The sequence below is a fragment of the Cyprinus carpio genome, chromosome A2, assembly GCF_018340385.1.
Source record: "Cyprinus carpio isolate SPL01 chromosome A2, ASM1834038v1, whole genome shotgun sequence".
NCBI lineage: Eukaryota > Metazoa > Chordata > Actinopteri > Cypriniformes > Cyprinidae > Cyprinus > Cyprinus carpio.
Window position 1 is genome coordinate 26,187,809 of NC_056573.1, and position 20,835 is coordinate 26,208,643.

The 20,835-nt window shown below is 33.7% G+C and overlaps 2 protein-coding genes across 2 annotated transcripts in view; one reads left to right on the plus strand and one right to left on the minus strand.

Moving 5' to 3' along the window:
* LOC109057466 (acetyl-coenzyme A synthetase, cytoplasmic-like) overlaps positions 1–9,147 on the minus strand; it is a 14,305-nt gene extending 5,158 nt beyond the window's left edge. The window contains exons 1-10 of the mRNA XM_042712847.1: positions 8,750–9,147; positions 8,468–8,663; positions 5,153–5,244; positions 4,895–4,998; positions 3,634–3,706; positions 2,909–2,984; positions 1,721–1,802; positions 1,278–1,415; positions 327–497; positions 35–168 (exon numbers count right to left, since the gene is read on the minus strand). Coding sequence (XP_042568781.1) covers positions 35–168; positions 327–497; positions 1,278–1,415; positions 1,721–1,802; positions 2,909–2,984; positions 3,634–3,706; positions 4,895–4,998; positions 5,153–5,244; positions 8,468–8,663; positions 8,750–8,909 — 1,226 coding nt within the window. The 5' untranslated portion in view covers positions 8,910–9,147. The remainder of the gene's footprint in view (positions 1–34; positions 169–326; positions 498–1,277; positions 1,416–1,720; positions 1,803–2,908; positions 2,985–3,633; positions 3,707–4,894; positions 4,999–5,152; positions 5,245–8,467; positions 8,664–8,749) is intronic.
* Positions 9,148–9,808: 661 nt separating this feature from the next.
* Positions 9,809–19,265, plus strand: LOC109109082 (NADH dehydrogenase [ubiquinone] flavoprotein 2, mitochondrial-like). Its single transcript, XM_042712860.1, has 8 exons — positions 9,809–9,965; positions 10,904–10,966; positions 11,418–11,480; positions 11,642–11,758; positions 13,780–13,948; positions 14,986–15,095; positions 16,798–16,874; positions 19,095–19,265. Exons 1-8 carry the CDS (start codon positions 9,924–9,926, stop codon positions 19,186–19,188), a joined length of 735 nt encoding a protein of 244 aa, XP_042568794.1. The 5' UTR covers positions 9,809–9,923; the 3' UTR covers positions 19,189–19,265.
* Positions 19,266–20,835: the final 1,570 nt, after the last annotated feature.

The window sequence follows — 20,835 nt, forward strand, 5'->3', positions numbered from 1 at the left end:
GTGTGTGTGTGTGTGTGTGTGTGCGCAGGCTCACTGCTGCAGTGGTTCTCTCCCATATTTCATCAGCAGTCTTATAGCAGTGGGTGCAGTGTAGAACTTGGAGACTCCGTACTTCTCAATGATCTCCCACAGTCTGCCCACATGAGGATACACCGGCACACCTTCAAACTACACACCAAATCACTCTCATTCAAACTGTTTGTGGTAAATGATCAGATTTACTTTATGTTTTTGGAAATTACAGTAAAAGCTATGCTGAATATTGCAGAAACAAGTTCACAGTTTACCAGTATGTGCAAGTAAATATTCTGCATCATATTTCTTACCAGCACGCTTGTGCCGCCATTGGCTAGTGGGCCGTACGTGATGTAGGAGTGGCCTGTTATCCAGCCAATGTCTGCAGTGCACCAGTAAACGTCATCATGGTGATAATCGAAAACATATTTGAAGGTCAGTGATGTATAGAGCATGTAGCCAGTGACGGTGTGAACGACCCCCTGTACAGAAATGAAGGAATGAATCAATGAGTTCATGAGCTTAGTGCACACTGTGCAGTGTATACTGTATACTGCTTACCATTTCTTTTTATAGTATGTGAAGCAGTATGTGCTGCTGAAACTTTTTTAAACAATATCATACTAAAATTATTGTCACATTAATTCAACAAGTGCTGATGGAAATTAAATGTGCTGTTTTGCAGATTTACACCATTTTAGGTTACCATTACTAGGTAACTTTTAGTACATTTAGCAGCATTTATTTGATCAAAAATACAGTAAAAATAGTGAAATATTATTACAATTTAAAAGAATAGTTTTTTATTTGAATATATTTTAAAATGTAATTTATTCCTGTAATTTTCAGCATCATTACTCCAGGATTTGCTCCTCAATAAACTTTCTGATTATTATCAATGTTGAAATGCTCCTTAATATTGCTGATTGTTATCAATGTTCTTCTAATAGCTGATAAACTGTTCATTCTCAGGATTCTTTGATCAATGTTGAAAACAGATGTGCTGCAGAATATATTTCTCAGGATTCTTTGATGAATAGAAAGTTCAAAAGAACAGCATTTATTTGAAATAGAAATCTTTCATAACATTAGAAATGTACTGTCACTTTTGATCGATTTAATGCATCCTTGCTAAATAAAAGTATTAATTTCTTCCAAAATGAAAAATCATACTGAGCTGAACTTTTACACTGTAGTGTATTCATGTACTGTACTGTATATAATACTTCTATATTTAAAATTCTAGGTGAGAGGTCCCTTGCCTTGGGTTTTCCGGTCGAGCCGCTGGTGTAAAGTATGAAAAGAGGATCTTCTGAGTCCATCCACTCCGGCTCACACTCGTCTGACACACCGTCCATCAGATCAGCCCACCAAATGTCACATGATTCATCCCATGGGGTCTGGAGCACACCCACACACACACACACACACACACACACACGAGACAATAGTTTAGTCATTATCTTTCTAGAGAGAGTAATATATGAGAGATTTTTTAATTAATAGGAACATATTGCCATTATTTAACACACACACACACACACACACACACATATATATATATATATATATATATATATATATATATTTAAGTAGGAACATTTTGCCATTATTTACTTTCTATTCAACAAAAATGCATGGTAATGTTTCATGCTAGAAATGCATCAAATAAGTCCAGTCCATAAAACTCGACTGTTTGACCAACCTGTAGTTTGTTGGAAGCATCACTGTTGGTTCTGAAGGCATGATGTTTGACCACCACACACTTCTGAACACACGACGCCATGCTGAGAAAGACAGAGATCGCAATAATTACAGAAAATTATATTTAAAAGAAAAAAATTAATTATTGTGCAAATTGACTGTGATGATTCTAGGCAGAGGCGGACTTAACCACTAGGCAAAGGTAGGCGACCGCCTTGGGCCCCCAAAAGCCAAGGCCCCCCTAAAATGCTTTTTATATATGAGATGCATGGATGCACGAGTGGCTGCTGTGGTGTTCATTACCACAACAACCGTCTGCGCGTCTATGCTGAACATGCTTCTTGTAACACATGTAAAGCCCTGTGATTTCCTATGCAGGGACGAAATCCCAGAATCCATTCATAAAAACAGAATTTACTGTGGAATTTACTGTGTTTTTGATTAAACCATTAAAAAGCAATGCAGAAAATTTAAAAAGCAAAGCACAGAATTTGGGCCCTAAGAATGAAATTTAATGGACATTTAACTTTTAATAAAACAAGTTTCATGATTTCAATTAAGTAGACATGCTTTTTGATTAAAATTCAATATAACCATTCAGAAAAATGTATGTAAACGGTGAAAGGAACCTCAAGGATGTAAATGTGTGAAATTGTATGGGATCCCATTCCTGCATTATGCCTGGGGTCCCCAAATCACAAAATCCACCTCTGATTCTAGAGTGCAGTGGATCGTTGCTAGGGCATTATTATGTGGTTGCTAAGGTGGTTTTAGAGGTTTTTGCTCATTTCTAAGCTCATATGAGTAAGTATGAATAATAATAGCAATGTTTGCATACATGTTCATGGCATTATGTCATTTATTGAGTGACACCATCAATAATCATAAATGGTTATGTGCCAAATTCAACAACAACATCATTCAGTCACACGCTACGCAATCCACACCCATGTTACATGCTTTCTGTTTGCTCTATGATGCGTGTCTCATTTCATACGTTGCCATGGTGACATGAAGCGAAGGGTTCCAAACTGTGCCGTTGCCTGGAAACCCCTGGCAGTCTCTGACAGGGTGAGTGCTCCGGTGTGTGTGTGTGTGTGTGTGTGTGTGTGTGTGTATAATGGATGGGTGAGAGGCTGATGTAAACAGAGGTTCCTCTGATAGCGGAGAGCAGCAGACAGGGACGTACCTCTCCTTACAGCGCTCCAGAGCTTCAGACGCAATCTTCTTCAGATTGATCAGCTTGTCACCTCTGTAAACACCATCTGTAGGACACATATACACACACACAGAGAGAGAGAGAGAAAGAGCAAACACATGAGATAGGAAGAGAAAGATTAACTGTAGGAAGATGCACATTATTTTATCAGTCTTTTAGGAAACAAAGGTGTTCATAAGGAGACTCTGGAGAAGAACTAGTCACTGAATTAGACAACGCTTGTGTGGTGACATCGAATCTTTAAATTACCAATAAAACAAGATATCCTTGAGTTTATATGTAGAGGCTACTAATACTTGAAATAAAATTATAATATATATATACTGTTGAGTGGGTATAGAAAAGAATCACCCCCTCCCTTTTAAAATAATGCAATTTTGTTGCTTTGCAGCCTGAAATGAAGACTGACGCAGTTTTTGTTTTATCCAGCTGTATTTAAAGATATAACACAAACATGTTAGGAATCCAACATGAGCTGGAATCACCCCCCTCCTAAAAACGACTTGTAAACTCAATCAAGTGTAGCTAATCACCTTCTCAATGGCACACAAAGCCATTTGTCTTTCAACTGTGATCAGCGACTACACATCTCTCGTCACATTATCTCTGGTTATCACATACTGTATTTCATCATTCTCATTGTGAGCTCATCTACTGAGCAAAATAATCCTCGTCATTAAAACACTTCATGTTACCTGCCGTTACCAGGATGTTGCACTGAGCATCCATGATCCTCTCGCACAGAGACTCAGACGAGAACCCTGCAAACTGAATGAGGAAGACTTTTATCTTTATTTATCTCAAGATAAATTATATGGATATCTGAGGTTCCAAAACAAATGATCAGAATAACAGTCTGGCTGAAATGGGGTCATCACAAAAACATAAAAATAGGCTTTGATATCAGATATAAAGTACCCTTGAAAGCAGTGCTATTTTAAACTCTGTATACACACTTTACATGGCTAAAGAGGCTTGGCGGGCAGAAATAGTCCTGGCATTGTAAGTGAGGCTGCAATCATTTCATGCATATTAACGATACTGTGCCAAACTCTCCATCTGATCATCCACAACAGATGATCGAGCTTAAAGAAAAGGTCACCCAAAACTGAAAATTTGCTGAAAATTTACTCACCCTCAGTCCATCCATGATGTAGACATTTTTGGAGAAATAAGAAGTTTTATAGAAGTTTGTGTCTTCGTGTGAACAGATTTGTAGAAATGTAGCATTGCATCACGTGTTCAGCAAAGGATCCTCTGCAGTGAATGGGTGCCGTCAGAATGAGAGTCCAAACAGCTCATAAAAACATCACAATAATCCACAAGTGATCCACACCACTCCAGTCCATCAGTTAACGTCTTCTGATGTGGAAAGCTGCGTGTTTGTGTGAAACAAGTCCTTCATTATGATGTTTTTAACTTCAAACCATCGTTTTGGCCAAAATATGAGCCCATAATCCATAATAACGGTTCCTCTAGTGAAAAAGTCCATCTCCTGTTGTCTCTCAAAATCCACATACATATTTGTTTAGAGCAGTTTTTGACTGTTTTCATTTGTAAACGGTGCTTGATCTATGCAGAATTCTTTTTCATATTCAAGATATATTATTAGAGATAATTTGAGAATATTATGGATAGAGGACTCATCACAGTCAGAAGCAATTGTTTGTTAAAATGTCCTAATGTAGATTTGTCTTCTCGAGACATTAACTGATGGACTGGAGTGGTGTGTATTATTGTGATGTTTTTATCAGCTGTTTGGACTCTCATTCTGATGGCACCCATTCACTGCAGAGGATCCTTTGCTGAGCAAGTGATGCAATGTTACATTTCTCCAGATCTGATGGTGAGGCCTGAGGGTGAGGATATTTTCAGCTAACTTTTGGATGAACTGTTCCTAAAGCCAGACTATTTCTTTAATGTAAAACTATACTACAGATCTGTAAAGCTGCTCACCACTATCGAGTGAACAGCCCCGATTCTTGCACAGGCCAGCATCGTATACACCAGCTCTGGAATCATGGGCAAGTAGATGGCCACTCTGTCTCCTTTCTTCACACCTGGGTCACAGAAAGAAGTATTGTTGTAAATCTGAAAGCATTAATGAAATACTCACACATGAATGTCAGAGGTTCAGAATCTACACACTATTATTGCATTTGCATTCCAGAAAATCTGAGCAAATGTAAACCCAGAGGAGGAAGATGGTCTTACCCAACAGCTTCAATGCATTGGCACATCGGCACACGTTTCTCAACAGCTGGTTGTAGGTGATGGTCTGGTGATGATTAGGTGAGTTTCCCTCCCTGAAGAAAACATTGATCAATATTAAACTATTAGGAAATAATGACTTCATTATGCAATACAGTGTTGCTGGCCTTTTGAACATACTTTATCAGACACATTAGGCACATAATTACACAATTTAATCTGTGTTTCAACTGATTTTGCAATTACAAAAAGTCTGAGACCGACTGTGAAAATTTGTCTATTTTGTCACGATAAATTCTATTATCTGCAATTTGAGTGAAAAGTTGAATGCAGTGTTGTTATTGTTAACTAAAACTATCAATAACTGTTTCCATTCATTGAAATAAATCTGAAATAATATAAAACAAATATCTGATGAATAACTTGAACTTAAAAAACGCAAATGAAAATGTTGCATTAGCAAATAAATGAAACAAATAAGATTATGCACTAAAATGACTTTTATAGTATATTAATAGTAATATTATATATAATATCACTATGAATAATGATATTAACCAAATAGAAATATCAAAAAACAAAAACTAATAAAAATGACAAAAATGCAAAAACAAAATTAAATTGAAAACTGAAAATTTAAAAATGTAAAAATATTTCAAGATTAATTTAATAATAATTCAAAATATTAATATGTGCTATGAGAGTATATAAGGAATACTAAAATAGTACTGTTTGGAAACCTTTTTTAACAATAGCATTATTCATTCAAAATATTCATTATACATCTTGTGCTTTAATGGAAGCAAAAAACATGATCAGCGACACTAATTTACTCGCATTTAAAAATAATGCAGAATATGAAACAATTCTTCTTCGTTTTATCCCATAATATTCATTTGTTGTTTTCAACCCTAAAACTGTTTATTCCCACACTGAATTTAGACTTTGATAGTCAGTGTGTTCTCAGACTTTTGGACCCCACTGTAGGTGTCTCATTTTTACAGGAATAGGGTTGTACTTTGGCTCTGCTGCCTGCATTAGATCTGGATGTCCGTCAGCTGTGCGTTTGGCCAGTGGGCTTCATTTATTGCACAAGTCAATTCAACAGATTTTAATATGGCAAAATGCCTTGCTAAACTACACATTAGACTTAGATGTTTACATTTTCTGAAGACAATGTGTTTGTAGCTGGTGCACAAATTCACACAACACAGGGAACACCGTGACAGTGCAAATCACCATGAAAGCTTTCAGTCTGGGTTTACTGTGAAACTGCACCTGGCCGTCCAAAAAAGGAAAGATCAAGCTAAGCGACCCCTTAGGTATGAATAGATGGCAGCATAAAGAATAGATGCTGACCTCTGAGGACGCACATTGCATCATATTTTGTATTACATAACAAAGGCCCCATATGTTTGAGTATATGTAGTGTTCCTAGTGCTATAGCCTGTGTGTAATCCTCTGTCCTCCATTAGCCCTTGATGGTTAATGTCTAACTGAAGTGTCGCCTCAGCATGGTTCTCATGCTTCCGTTCTTGGCATCTGTTAGGAGACTCTCTGCCAAAACCACCTCATGTAACGTGCCAGAGAGAGACAGTCTAGACTGTAAGAACTACAGCCTCAGGAATCTGTCCTCATAGCACGCTTCTGTTCACCCGTGCAAACCTGTTCATTTGAAATTATTCAAATGTTTAGATTTAGATTGCCACAGTTAGACATTTGTCTATTGAAAAAACTAAATCGTATTTTGCTTAAATAATAATGATATATATTAATATATATATATATATATATATATATATATATATATATATATATATATATATATAATTTAATTAATAAAATATAAAATATATATAATGCATTATTTAAATAATAAATTGTGTGTGTATATATGTATATATACATTTATTTATACTATGGATTTAAAATTATTACATATATTATATATTTTATTATTTAAATAATAAATTATAAAGAATATTAAATAATACATATAATAATAATAATATAATAATAATAATAATAATAAAATAAAAACGTAAAAAATAATAAGTGTTCCACTGTGTTTTTGGTTTGCTCCTGTTTAACCTAGTTGATACTTTTTTTTATTAATATTATTATTTGACTGTTAAATTAATGAGAATACATTAAGAATAATGGAAATTGCACACACACACACACACACACACACACACACACACACACACACGTACACACACACACAAAATAATAATAATAAAAAAAATTGTTGCCGTCAAGTTGTAATACAGATTTTAGGTTTAGAAGTGCTAAATAGCCATGAATACAATAACGCTCCTAAAAATGTGTAATATTGAAAAATGCACAATATGTATACTAATATGCAAATATGCTAATAATAAAATAGGCACAATAAACTCTCTTATTTCTTCACAAATTTGGGGTGAAATGTGACCCACTGTTAGAATCTGGTTAAATGGCAATGTCATGCAGATGATTGATTTGACCTGAGTGCTTCTGTATATAACAGCAGTTACATGACACCCCTTGTTCCACAAGACTATTAATACTTCAGAGCATAGCTGACATGACAACAGGGATTATTCTGAGTGTTGCTGAAGCATGTCACCTGCATACAGTATGACATCAAGCCAATATGATATCACAGTTTACAGTATGTAATCATCAAGTGTTATGTGATAGCTGATGTCAAATGAGCTTCAACAAGTAAATTCTTATAAAATCATATTTTCAACATTAAAAGTACTGACTGAACCTTACACAAATGCATTAACCCAAAGCAATTTAGACTTTAGAGCATTTAGAATTAGTATTTAATTATATATAATTATAACCAATTATTATATTTGTAATGAAAAATTAATTTTAGATATTTATGACTGTGTTGCAACATACTTACTTTTTTTTTAACTAAAACTGACATAAAAATACATAGACACACACACACACTGGTATATTATTAGCAATTTATATATAATATACCTAATAATGTTAGTATAACATTAATATTACCATATATAATAATATTAAACAAATAGACATAAAAACAGAACTCATACAAATGATAGTGCATAACAAAAGTACTAAAACTTATGATTTAATGCTGGGAATGTGTCAGCATTTGTCACTTCTTTTTTTTTTTTTTTTTTTTTTTGGCAAATTTTTTATATTTGCTACTTAGACTTTTCTTTTGCTTTGACTTTGACACAAGCAGCAGGCCTCAGATGCATCAACTATTAAATGAGATCAAGCATGCATTAAATGCAGTTGTAGTTGTGTGCATCATTTCAACACAGTGAAAACATGTTAGATTACCAGTAGTAAGCCACTTTCTCTCCCAGGTTCCTCACGTGCACATTTCGGTCAAGGACGTTGTAGCAGATGTTGGTTTTTGCCCCCTCCATGAACTTGATGTAAATGTTCCCCTTGTTGACGTCAAAGTTAAACTGCAGCATCTGGCCTGACGGAGGCTTCTTCCAGTAAAACTCTTGAGCAACATCAGCCCAGAACTCTACAATGCATGTTAAATGAACATGTTTACTGCATCTTACATTGGAGTGTCCCTCTCATTTATATGCATGCACCGTTTTATGATACCTTCAGGCTCCTCTGTAGACTTTTTGTATAAGGCAAGATATGCATCAAAGTCTGGCACATGTGCATTGGTGAACAGGCCATCGGACGGATGGTAGGTCTTCTCCTCCGGCTCCTGAGGTCCTGGAATGACCCTGTTGCTGGAGTCTGAAACAGGAGACATCTGCCAATCTGTATGATCTGTCAGTCAGTAGATGAAGCGGTTTATTGTGGCTGTGCATGTGGTGTCCACCCTTTAACATGCCCAGTCTGCTCAGCACCGCCTCCACCAATCAGAGCGCTCCATTCAGCACTCCTACGTGTCCATTGGCTGAGCAGCTGCTCGGCTGCGGATCCCACTGCAGAGGGAGGCTCAGACGGATGATCTGCATGTCTCTCTCTCTCTCTCTCTCTCTCTCTCTCTCTCTCTCTCTCTCTCTCTCTCTCTCTCTCTCTCTCACACACACACACACACACACACACACACAAGGTTTACTTGATGGTCATAATGAGGACAAATCATTGATTTCATATAAGGCTAGTTGTAATAACACACACAAACCCTACATAATTTTTTTTTTTTTTTACTCATGAATAATTTTAACAATTTTAATTGAAGAAATGACAATAAGTATGTAAATAAATAATAATAAAAACACATAAACACACCCATACACTAAACCTAAATGAAGACTTGTTGCAGACTTATTTCTGACTAAAATAAGTTTTTACTTGTGAATAATTTTTACAATTATACTTGAAAAAATGAAAGAAAATACTAGACCAAAAACACATGCAGAAATATTTAATTAAAATTACAAATATAGTACCTGAATAAGTATTATATTACATTAATTATCTCCTATTGTATGTGGAAAGCACTAAAAATTAATTTATTTTCATTTGAAATAAAAACCCAATTGTTAAACAGAACAACATTTAGTTACAGTGTTGCATGACCAACCGTTTTAGCATTTAATCTGAAGTTCTACAAGTGTGCATGCTGATAGTCTGTGTTATTTTTATCATGGCATGTCAAGAACACAATGTGCATCTGTAGTTTCATCTGCCGCTCGGTGATCCATTATACAGACTCAGCTCTAGAGCGTCCCTTGCGTAACTAGACCCGCTCAATCGAGCTCGCGTTACTTGATCTCCGCCATCGCTTGTGTTTAGTCTGATCGAGCGCACTGAGAAGATGTTTTTCTCTTCAACTCTGCGCTCTGCCGTGTCTAATGCGGTAGGTTTATTTTATATATGCTGTAAGCGGAATATTCAGGAGGTAGCTGAAGGAACTGCAAATTTATTATCATGTAAAGCGGCGTTGACATCTGTGCAAGGACATGAAGCTAATGCGCTAACAGCTAATAATGAGGCCTGACTGTGTTTATATAGACACTTACAGACACTGTGATGTTTTTGAATAACATCATACAAAAATTATATTTTTTAGAAGTTGTTTCTATTCACCCAGACAGGTTGAGTAATCAGTAAATGATCCTGATTCAGTGAATAAGTTAATTATATATATAGAGAGAGAGAGATTTCTATTTTGAATATTATTTTATTTATTTATTTTATTTTTTTACTTTTTATTCATCAAAGAATCCTGAAAAAAATATCACAGCCCCCCCCCCTTCAAAATTTTTTAAAATAAAATAAAAATAAATATTAAGCATTAAAACGGTTTCCAATGTTGATATTAAATCAGCATTTTATAATCTATAATAAGGATCATGTGACACTAAATACTGTAGTAATCAGCATTTCATCATAGGAATAAATTATATTTTAAAGTCTATTAAAATAGAAAACGATTATTTTAAATTGTAATAATATTTCACAGTATTACTGTTTTTTTTTCAGTATTTCTGATCAAATAAATGCAGCCTTGATGAGCAGAAGAGACTATTTTAAAAACAATACAAATCTTACTGATCCCAAACTTTTCAACAGCAGTGTATATATTGCAGTGACTAATGCAGCATACACTATATACACTAAAAAGAAAGCATTATAGAGCATAAGCACTGCATACTTAGTGCACAAGATATTATTGCAGATTTGCTCAGTACATACAATATACAAAAAGGATGTGTTGGTTTTGCAGTTTGCAAAAAAAAACCATAAAAACAAAAGTCTATTCGACTCTTTTCTACACTTGTATTTCTTCCGCAGGCGAGGCACGTCCGCAGTTTGCACCAGACTTCAGCTCGAGCTGGAGCAGGAGGACTCTTTGTGGTGAGACTTGACTTTTCATGTTCACTGCAGCATTTTCACTGATGTGCATGAGACACTTCATATTCAGTAATGTGAACTCGAGCTAAATAATCACACTATTGTTTACTGTAGAGCTGAGTTTGTTTCATAATTGGCAAACTCTGCAGCGTTGACTTTTTATAATTGAATTAAGCTTGTTTCATAATTTGATGACCTTTACTCAGTTATTGAACTAACATGAATCAACACTGAACTGATTTGAGCTGATAATGACACTATTGTCTTTTCAGAGCTGCTTTATTTTATAGCTGAAGAACTTTTATTCTCTTTTATTTGCTTGTTTAACACTGCCATGCTGCTGTAAACGTCTGTGTTGTATAAAGAGCACATACGCACCCTAAACCAGAAGGACACACTATTATAAAGCTCATATTTTTGTTGCATTCGTTTTGATCTGTTTTCATTATTCCAGCACAGAGACACACCGGCTAACAACCCAGAGACTCCATTTGAATTCACTCCAGAGAACATGAAGGTGAGGGATATCATAATAAGACATCATATTTAAGGATTTTTTGCTGTAATTGTATTATTATATGTCTGTGTTGCGCAGGTAAGATCAGATATGTCTTGCTGTGGTCAGACGTGTTGAATGAAGATTATAGCTGTGTGTGTGTTATTTCTGGTCTGTAACAGAGAGTTGATGCCATCATTAATAATTACCCAGAGGGACACAAGGCGGCCGCCACTATCCCTGTGCTGGATCTGGCTCAGAGGCAGCACGGATGGCTTCCTATTTCAGCAATGAACAAGGTGACATGCACATGCAGTGATTTCACATGATTTAATAGTGTATACATTTATTTGAGTTATTCTATATACGAGCTGTGCTATCTTAGTGTTTCTGTATTTTCTATTTTCACAAGTTTTAGCAATTTTATTGTGTTTTTGTCATTTTTATTAGTTTTTGTTTCTTTCTATATAGGTTTAATAAAAATGTATTTATTGTTCTGTTATTTTAGTTATAGTTTAGTTATCTATTTTGGTTGTAGCTAAATTAAAATGAGAGATTTTTTTTAAATGTTTTATTTCAGATGATTTTTATTTTAATTCAAGTTTGTTTATTTATTTATTACTGCGATAACCCTGAGTGCAGTCTCTGTTTGATTATTTTTTACATTTTTATCCGATAATTACAAATTCATGGACGAAGTCATGGAAATGTACTGTGAAAATAATCATAGTTAAAATGTGGAAAATTCAATAAAACTGACATGCATATTTTAATTTTAGTTGATACTATCTGTTTTTATTTCATACAATGTTTTTGACTTTGTGAAGTATTTTGTTTTGTGCAGTTTAACTGCATCTAATTTTGTGCACAGCAGTATGTTTAAATCTCCCAGGCTTTATGAAACACGTGACTTTCATAATACATGCCTTTATATATTTATACTGTGAAGTATTAAACCTGCTATAGATATTCAGCATTTTACTTATTCAGTAATTTGTGGATATTTTGTCATAAAAAGCATGAAACAAATCCTGTACCATAATTAAATTTATTTTTATATTTTTATTCAAAAAGAAGCTTGTACAAAGTGTTAGCCATTCCTCTAGAGGTGTAAAATATAATTAATATTATATACAAAAAAAAACTATATATATATATATATATATATACACAGTACAGGTCAAAAGTTTGGAAACATTACTATTTTTAATGTTTTTTGAAACAAGTTTCTTCTGCTCATCAAGCCTGCATTTATTTGATCAAAAATACAGAAAAAAAATGTAATATTGTGATATATTATTACAATTTAAAATAATGTGTTTTTAAATTTATTTTACTTTAAATTATCATTTATTTCTGTGATGCAAAGCTGAATTTTTAGGATCATTATCACATGATCCTTTAGAAATCATTCTAATATGATGATTCATTATCAAAGTTGGAAACAGTTCTGCTGCTTAATATTTTTTCAGAACATGTGATACTTTTTTTAGGATACTTTGATGAATAAAAAGTAAAAAAAAAAAAAAAAAAGAGAGAAGCTATGTTTTCTAAAATATAAATATTTTGTAAAAACAATATACACTACTGGTCAGTAATTTGGGGTCAGTAATTATTTTTTTCTTTCTTTTTTTTAAATAAAATCAATACTTTTATTCAGCAAGGATGTGTTAAATTGATAAAAGGTGATAGTAAAGAAAATATATTATTAGAATATATATTATTAGAATTATTATTTTTTTTTTTTTGAATAAATGCAGTTCTTTTTAACCTTTCATTCCTCAAATATATTAGACAGCAGAACTGTTTCCAACACTCATAATAAATCAGAATATTAGAATGATTTCTAAATGATCATGTGATAGACTGGATGTTACATGTGACACTGAAGGCTGGAGTAATGATGCTGAAAATTCAGCTTTCATCACAGGAATAAATTATTTTTTTTAAAGTATATTCAAATAGAAAACTATTATTTTAAGTTGTAATAATATTTCACAATATTACTGTTTTTTCTGTATTTTTGATCAAATAAACGCAGGCTTGATGAGCAGAAGAAACTTCTTTCAAAAACATTAAAAAAAGTAATGTTTCCAAACTTTTGACCTGTACTGTGTATATATATATATATATATATATTATATATATATATATATATATATATATATATATATATTTGCTTAATTGTGACGGTGAATGTCCTGTTATTTTATTTTATTACATATTAAAATATTCAGTTTCACATATTTTTGATCGAAAGCTATGGTCCTAAAAGCATTCCCTTCCCAGTGTCTGACGTGATTTGTGATTTCTCCTGCAGGTGGCAGAGATCCTGGGCGTTGCTCCAATGAGGGTTTATGAAGTAGCCACTTTCTACACCATGTTCCTCCGTCAGCCAGTGGGAAAGTACCACATCCAGATCTGCACCACGACGCCCTGCATGCTCTGCGACTCCGACAGCATCCTGGAGGCCATCCAGAACAAACTGGGTGAGCGAGAACCGTTTCCAGCTCTCCACAGGGACTCCACACAGACATCTCGACTCGCACGTCACCAATAAACACACTCGCTGTATAAACAAGCTAAAGCCAGGCTGCTCAAACACGGCCTGAAATGTGAAGATTTGACGATCCTGGGATAATACACTTAGGGATTGTAATCATCTTTTCCTGAGAACAAATTTTAGAAGTAGAAACTAAATCAGAAGCTGTTAAGATTGAGAGGCAGTGTTATCATTTACTCACCCTCATGTTACTCCAAGTCAAGACTTTTTTCTTGTCAAGCTAGTTTTTCATTAGTTTATATATTCTTTATCTTCTTTAATGTTCCATACAAGTGTTATTTTAGTATCATTGATATACTATTATGAATAATATTTGTTTCTTCAAACTCAGAATTATGAGAATGAGAAACTATGCCTTGTCAAGTAGTTGAAATAATACAAAATTTGATGTAATAAAAATATAAAATAATAATATAATTATATATACATAAGTTTTTTTTTGTTTGTTTTAATTTATAAATTTAAATGTCCATAAAAAAAAGTTACATCTAAGTGATAAGCATTTAATTTTTAGCCCCAAAAATTCTCACATCATGTATCAAAGTTGGTGAGACCACAGCACATAAATTATTCTTATACAAGTTAATATTTTAAATCGGATTTCATTTTTATATTTTCTGTTTTCACTTCAATTTTAGATTTTAAATAATTTTGTTGTGCATTTTTATTACTACTACTATTATTATTATTGTTTTAAATGTCTATATAGTATTTACTTATCTTTATTAGTTTTCATACAAAAAATTATGAGCAATTATGCCTTGGCAGCTGAAATAATATAGAAGAAATATTATAGAAAAATTGATAAAAAAAATAAAAATAAAATAATATAATAATATACACATCATACTATAAAAGTTCCAAGGTTTTTTTTTTTTTTTTTTGTATTTTCATTTATTTTAATGTTGTTGTTTTTTTAAGTAACGTTTAATTCTCTAACCCAAAAACGATCTCTCCTTTCAGGTATCAAAGTCGGTGAGACCACGGCAGATCAATTATTCACACTAACAGAAGTCGAATGTCTCGGGGCTTGTGTGAACGCACCAATGGTCCAAATCAACGATAACTATTACGTGAGTATGATCACAAAGCCTGCTGTGAATGTGTGTTGATGAGAGGAAGCTAGTTTTAATCTCACCTCTAGGGGAGGCAGTTTCTCTGTCATGAAGTCGAGATGGACAGTGTTTGTACCTGTGCTGAGAGTGGCCTGTTACTGACAGAGTCTTAAAGGGTAAAGGGCAGAAGAAAGGACGTGTTCATGAGGTCATGTGTGCTTTAAAGAGTAACAAGAAATCATTATCTTCTGATTGGCTGATAATCAACCACACAGTCTAGATGATCGGAGAACGTACAAACATATGATCTTTGCATACTATAAGTCTACAAATAATAGTGCTACTATTAATTATTATTACTATACATCATCAATTAATAATATTCATAGTTTTGAGTGTAATAATAATGTTTTTTGTTGTACTGTAATTTATTTTAATAGTCAAAAAGCAAAAACAGTAAATATACTAGTACAAATGACAATACAGATTATTATTAACCACCGTAAAATATTAATACAATATTCATAATGCATGTTTTTGTTGTATTATAATGTTTAATTGTCGATTTTGTCAAAAAAGGATGCAGACACAACAAAAAAACTAAATATAATTATACAATTAAAAATAACTCTTATTATAAAACATCATCTAAAAAGTTTTTTGTTGTATTGTAATTTATTTTAAATGTCAAAAAGCAGAGGAAGAATGCATAATGTACAAACAAAAGAGCTTTGCATAAATATAATTGCATGCATAACAGTACTAATTATTATACACCAGCCAAAAAAAATAAAAAATTTAATTGATAGTGCATTTTTTGTATTCTAATTGAATTGTCAAATCTGTCAAAATAATGCAGACTTTAAAAGAATTAAATATTGTACTTGTACAACTAATTATAATGCTAATAATTAATATTAATTATAATATTTTTTGTTGTATTTTTCTTCATTTTAGTTCTCAAAAAAAATCTTATCAGTGGATTTCTAGCTAGAGGAGAGATTGCCTTTATAACCCGCCTCATGTTTAAATCCAGATTCATTTACTAATTAGATCTCCCTCCTTATCAGTGGTGAATATTCCTTGGGTTGTGTGCGTCTCAGTTTGAGCTTGTTTGTGTTAAGTGAAGCCCTGTATGACCCGCCGGGGTAATGATGCAATTAGCCGTGGCCTCTCACAGTTAAACAGAAACTCGTCAGCCCTGCGTGATTCACCGGTGAGCAGATCTCGTTCCGACAGCTAATCATCCGCTAGGGCTGAGGTGAGGTCATCCTTTGATGCTTTCTTCTGGAGGAAGCTCCAGGAACCTAGAGATCACATCTACATGACCCTACCGCTTCCAGATAATGAGATTATCACTCGTGTTTACCAATTATGTGCATTTAGTGTAACTAACGTTTTCAGAAACTGAGTCACAGAAGGTCTGACGGGCAACAGAACATCTCTAGTGGTTAAATCTCACAAAACCTGTTCACAAGTCGTTATGTTTTGTTTAAAGACATTTAAACCCCTTTTAGGAACATCTCAGCAGATCTGAAGGCTTTATTTGTTTTATGCAAAATATCATTTATGTCTTTGATTTCGGTGAAGTGTGACCTAGACGTGTTCACTGAATTCTCAAGCTTATTTATCTCTTTAAGACAGAGATCACAGTGTTATAATCAACGAATTCTCCATTAATCAGTGTTTCCTGTCTTCTTCTCTTTGGTTTGGTTTGTAGGAGGATCTTAAACCATCAGACATTGAGCAGATTATTAATGAGCTGAAGGCAGACAGAGTTCCTCCTCCTGGACCCAGGTACACAAACTCCCTTCTTTTAATATTACTTGATATATCGTGATAAATGAATCCACATCACACTGATTTTAAAGTGGCCATTGCATTTCCTAAACACCATGTTATCAGATTCTCATCAGAATATGAGTTTATAGCATCTATGATTTAAATTTTAGATGCAAATTCACAGAAGTTCAAGGGATTCATAATTTGATTTGTTGGTGTCATCACTCAAAAATGAAGTCTGTGCATGGTATTTTCAGGTATTAAAATGTTTTCGATATTTAATGTGTGATAAACTGATGTTTAGTATGTATGCAATGCTTTGTTATATTAGTGATGGTGCATATAAATGAATTAAATTATTAAATATAATTCTTTCTAGTGTTTTGTTGACAGAAAAACAATGTAGAAAACATGCCTTAATTATTTCAAACTAGATTTTGTATTGCATTTTACTTCTTACATTAAATAAATTGAGTGTAGTTGGCTGATGGGTTAAAATGATTCCTCTGAATATTGTAATTATTTCAGAGTAAATGCATAAATAATATTAAGCTCGAATTCACTTCTGCTCACCACGACTGCATTTATTTGATAAAAAATACGGTAAAAACAGTAATATTGTGAAATAATATTACACTTTAAAAAAACTGTTTTCTATTTAAATATATTGTAAAATGTAATTTATTCCTATGATGTAAAGCTCATTATTCCAGTCTCCAGTGTCACATGATCCTTCAGAAATCATTCTAATATGCTGCTCAATTGTTATTGGTGCTCAATGAACAGCGTTTATTTGAAATAGAAATCTTTTGTAACATTAGAAATGCCTTTACTGTCACTTTTGATAAATTTAATGCATCCTTGTTTAAAGTATTTCTATTATATATAATATATATTTATATTTAAAATATAAAGGTATATTTTTTTTTGCTATTTTAGTCTTATTACTTAGTAATGATGTATCCTATAATGTCAGACCATCTTTCATTTTCATTCCATTTATCTTTGAAGACTTTTAAGAGCAGCAGGGAGAATTGTATGTGAAAGCAGTTCACATTCTTTGGTTATATAGTCAGATCTTTTTCAGAAATTGTGCCGAGCCAACTGATTTGATTATCTGGTTCTGAGTCAAGTACAGTTTGGTTGTGAAGTCATGGGAGTGTTTGGGACATTCACAGACACGAGCTTATTAAAAGCATTGACTGTGAGTCGGGTGAAGGGTCAGTTGTTAGTTGTAAGAGGCGGATGGTGAGCTCAGCTTGCAGTCCTCATAGACGCCTAATGTTATCTTTAGAAGTGAAATAAATAATAGGGGAAGGCAAATAGAGGTCTAATTTAATAAAGACATTGTGATGTGTGTGGTTAAAGGGGTCATGAACTGCATTTTCTTATTATTTTATAATGTTCTCTAAGGCTCACTTATAATGTTATGTGATTTTGCATCTAAAAAACAACATCATTTAGAAGTAAAAGGCTATTTTCTATCCTGTTTTTGAGCTTCTCTGCAGAATGGTCTGTTTTTATAGGCGGGGTGCATTCAAGACGCCCACTGCTGTGATTGGCTAACAGTTTCGCTTGTTTAAATAACAGATGGATGCTGCTGTGATGCACTCTGAAAACAACATGGTCTGGGTTAAAAACATGTAAATACTCAGTATATATCAAACGTTTACTCACACTTTCCTTGCTGCGACATTACTGCTGGATCCTCTCTAGTCAGACTATAGACAACAGAAGACATAATAATCTGTGATTCTGTCTACACTGGATGCGCTACGGATTGACACAACAAATCCCAGACAGTAAACTGATGTCCCGTCTCATTCATGACGCAACAGTACTTGCATCTGATCTAGATATCTTAAAATCATAAGGAAGGCAATTCAAAGACTATTTTTCATGACTTGCACTATGCAGTCAGTGTCTTGTAATCTTGTAATGTCGTCTGAATGGTTCTGTTGGAGTAATCCTGTATTTGTATTTCATCTCCTCCTCCTACAAGCGCTTATCAGTGGGCGGGGCTAAAGAGGCAGTGATGTAGAATCTTCTGTGGAGGCGGGGCTTAGCCACACTATGAAGTCATAAAGTGGCACATTCCAAAACGAGTCGTTTTCTGAGCATGTTATGTCAAAAGATGAAGGGGAATTCGATTTCTTAGTTCGTTAGGTCTCTTTAATGAATCGTTTGGCATGCTAAGAATGTTTTAATTGATTGTAATGATCTCGCTTCCATCAGGAGCGGCCGTTTTTCATGTGAACCTGCCGGCGGTTTAACCTCGCTGACAGAACCTCCTCCTGGACCGGGCTTTGGTGTGAGGCCTGACCTGTAGACGGACCTGCGTGATCTCGAGTCCTTGTATACATCAAAGATGTTGTGTATGTAAATAAAATATGATCATTAATTATACCCAATAGACCAGTGTGATTTTTTTTTTATTTAATTTTTTTATTACAAATGAATGTTCAGACCTGTGAAAAGGTATTGGAGCATTATAGGGGAATACAAAACCATGCACATTCAAGGAATAGTTCACCCAAAAATGAAAATTTGCTGAAAAAGTGCTCACCCTCAGGCTGTACAAGATGTAGATGAGTTTGTTTCTTCAGCAGATTTGGAGAAATGTAGCATTGCATCACTTGCTCTGCAGTGAATGGGTGCCGTCAGAATGAGAGTCCAAACAGCTGATAAAAACATCACAATAATACACAAGTAATCCACACCACTACAGTCCATCATTTAAAGTCTTGTGAAGTGCTTTTGTAAGAAAAAAATCCATCAAGACGTTTTTAACTTTAAACTGTTGCTTCTGGCTAAAATATGAGTCCGTAATCCATTATAACGCTTCCTCCAGTGAAAAAGTCCATCCCCTCTTGTCTCTCACGTCAAAATCCAGCCACATATTTGTTTAAAGCTGTTTTTATCAGCTGTTTGGACTCTCATTCTGACGGCACCCATTCACTGCAGAGCATCCATTACCTACCAATTAATACAATTCCACACAACTCCAAAACTTATTAAAAAACAAACTCAACAACTGTTCAAATGTCCCGAGGGTGAGAACATTTTCAGACAATTTTCATTTTTGGGTCTACTATTCCTTTAAAATATTTTGTGATGCAAACAATTTCCCATTTTATTCATGTTTCATTCCAAACAAGTAGTTTATATGCTCTACAGCTAATGGAATATTTCTCACAACATGCTGATTATTGTGTGTTAAGTAAACAAAGACGTAGGCACTATACACGTACATGCACATATTTTCAGATGAAGGTGTTTGCATGACGAAAAAAAAAAATCCTGATTACTATGCCAGATGTCTTATACAGATTTCTTAAAATATTGGGGTTATGGCATATTCATCAAAATATGACCAAATTGTTATTAAGCAATATTCTTGTGCATGTAAACATGGTCATGTTGAGGGCCTCCATCCCTAATATACTGTACTTTATACATATGGTAATATGCATATTACTTTGTGTTTATTTGATATAAACAATGCTTTAAAGACATGCATTTTACCATCCATACAGTATAACCTTACAGACAGTGGCAGATGCAAGATGTATAAACGAGCCACATCAAAAGAGCGAGTATTTCTGAGGCTGTTCCACATGCACTTCTCCATACACGGTTTTTCCTTACAAAACGGCAATACTACAGTAGTGTGAAATAAATATACCATAGTACATGACTGCCATAATCATATACCATGGCATTTACAGTAGTTGGCAGAACAATATCTAGAAAGCAGTGTGTATATATATATATATATATATATATATATATATATATATATATATATATATATATATATATATATATATATATATATATATAATTTTTAATGTTAACCAGGAGAGCCATTAGATTCATATTCACAACCAGAAGAGAAAACAACATTGAAAAAAATATAACAACTTAGTTAACTGGTTTTATTCAAGTCAAAGCTATTAATTAATATCAATGAATC

What these genes read in the sequence shown, in the direction of transcription:
- LOC109109082 (XM_042712860.1), top strand. Translation starts at nt 9,924, where the DNA reads ATGTTTTTCTCTTCAACTCTGCGCTCTGCCGTGTCTAATGCG. An exon ending in GAGCAGGAGGACTCTTTGTG is followed by an intron (nt 10,967 to 11,417) that starts GTGAGACTTGAC and finishes TCATTATTCCAG; the next exon opens with CACAGAGACACACCGGCTAA. An exon ending in AAATCAACGATAACTATTAC is followed by an intron (nt 15,096 to 16,797) that starts GTGAGTATGATC and finishes TTTGGTTTGTAG; the next exon opens with GAGGATCTTAAACCATCAGA.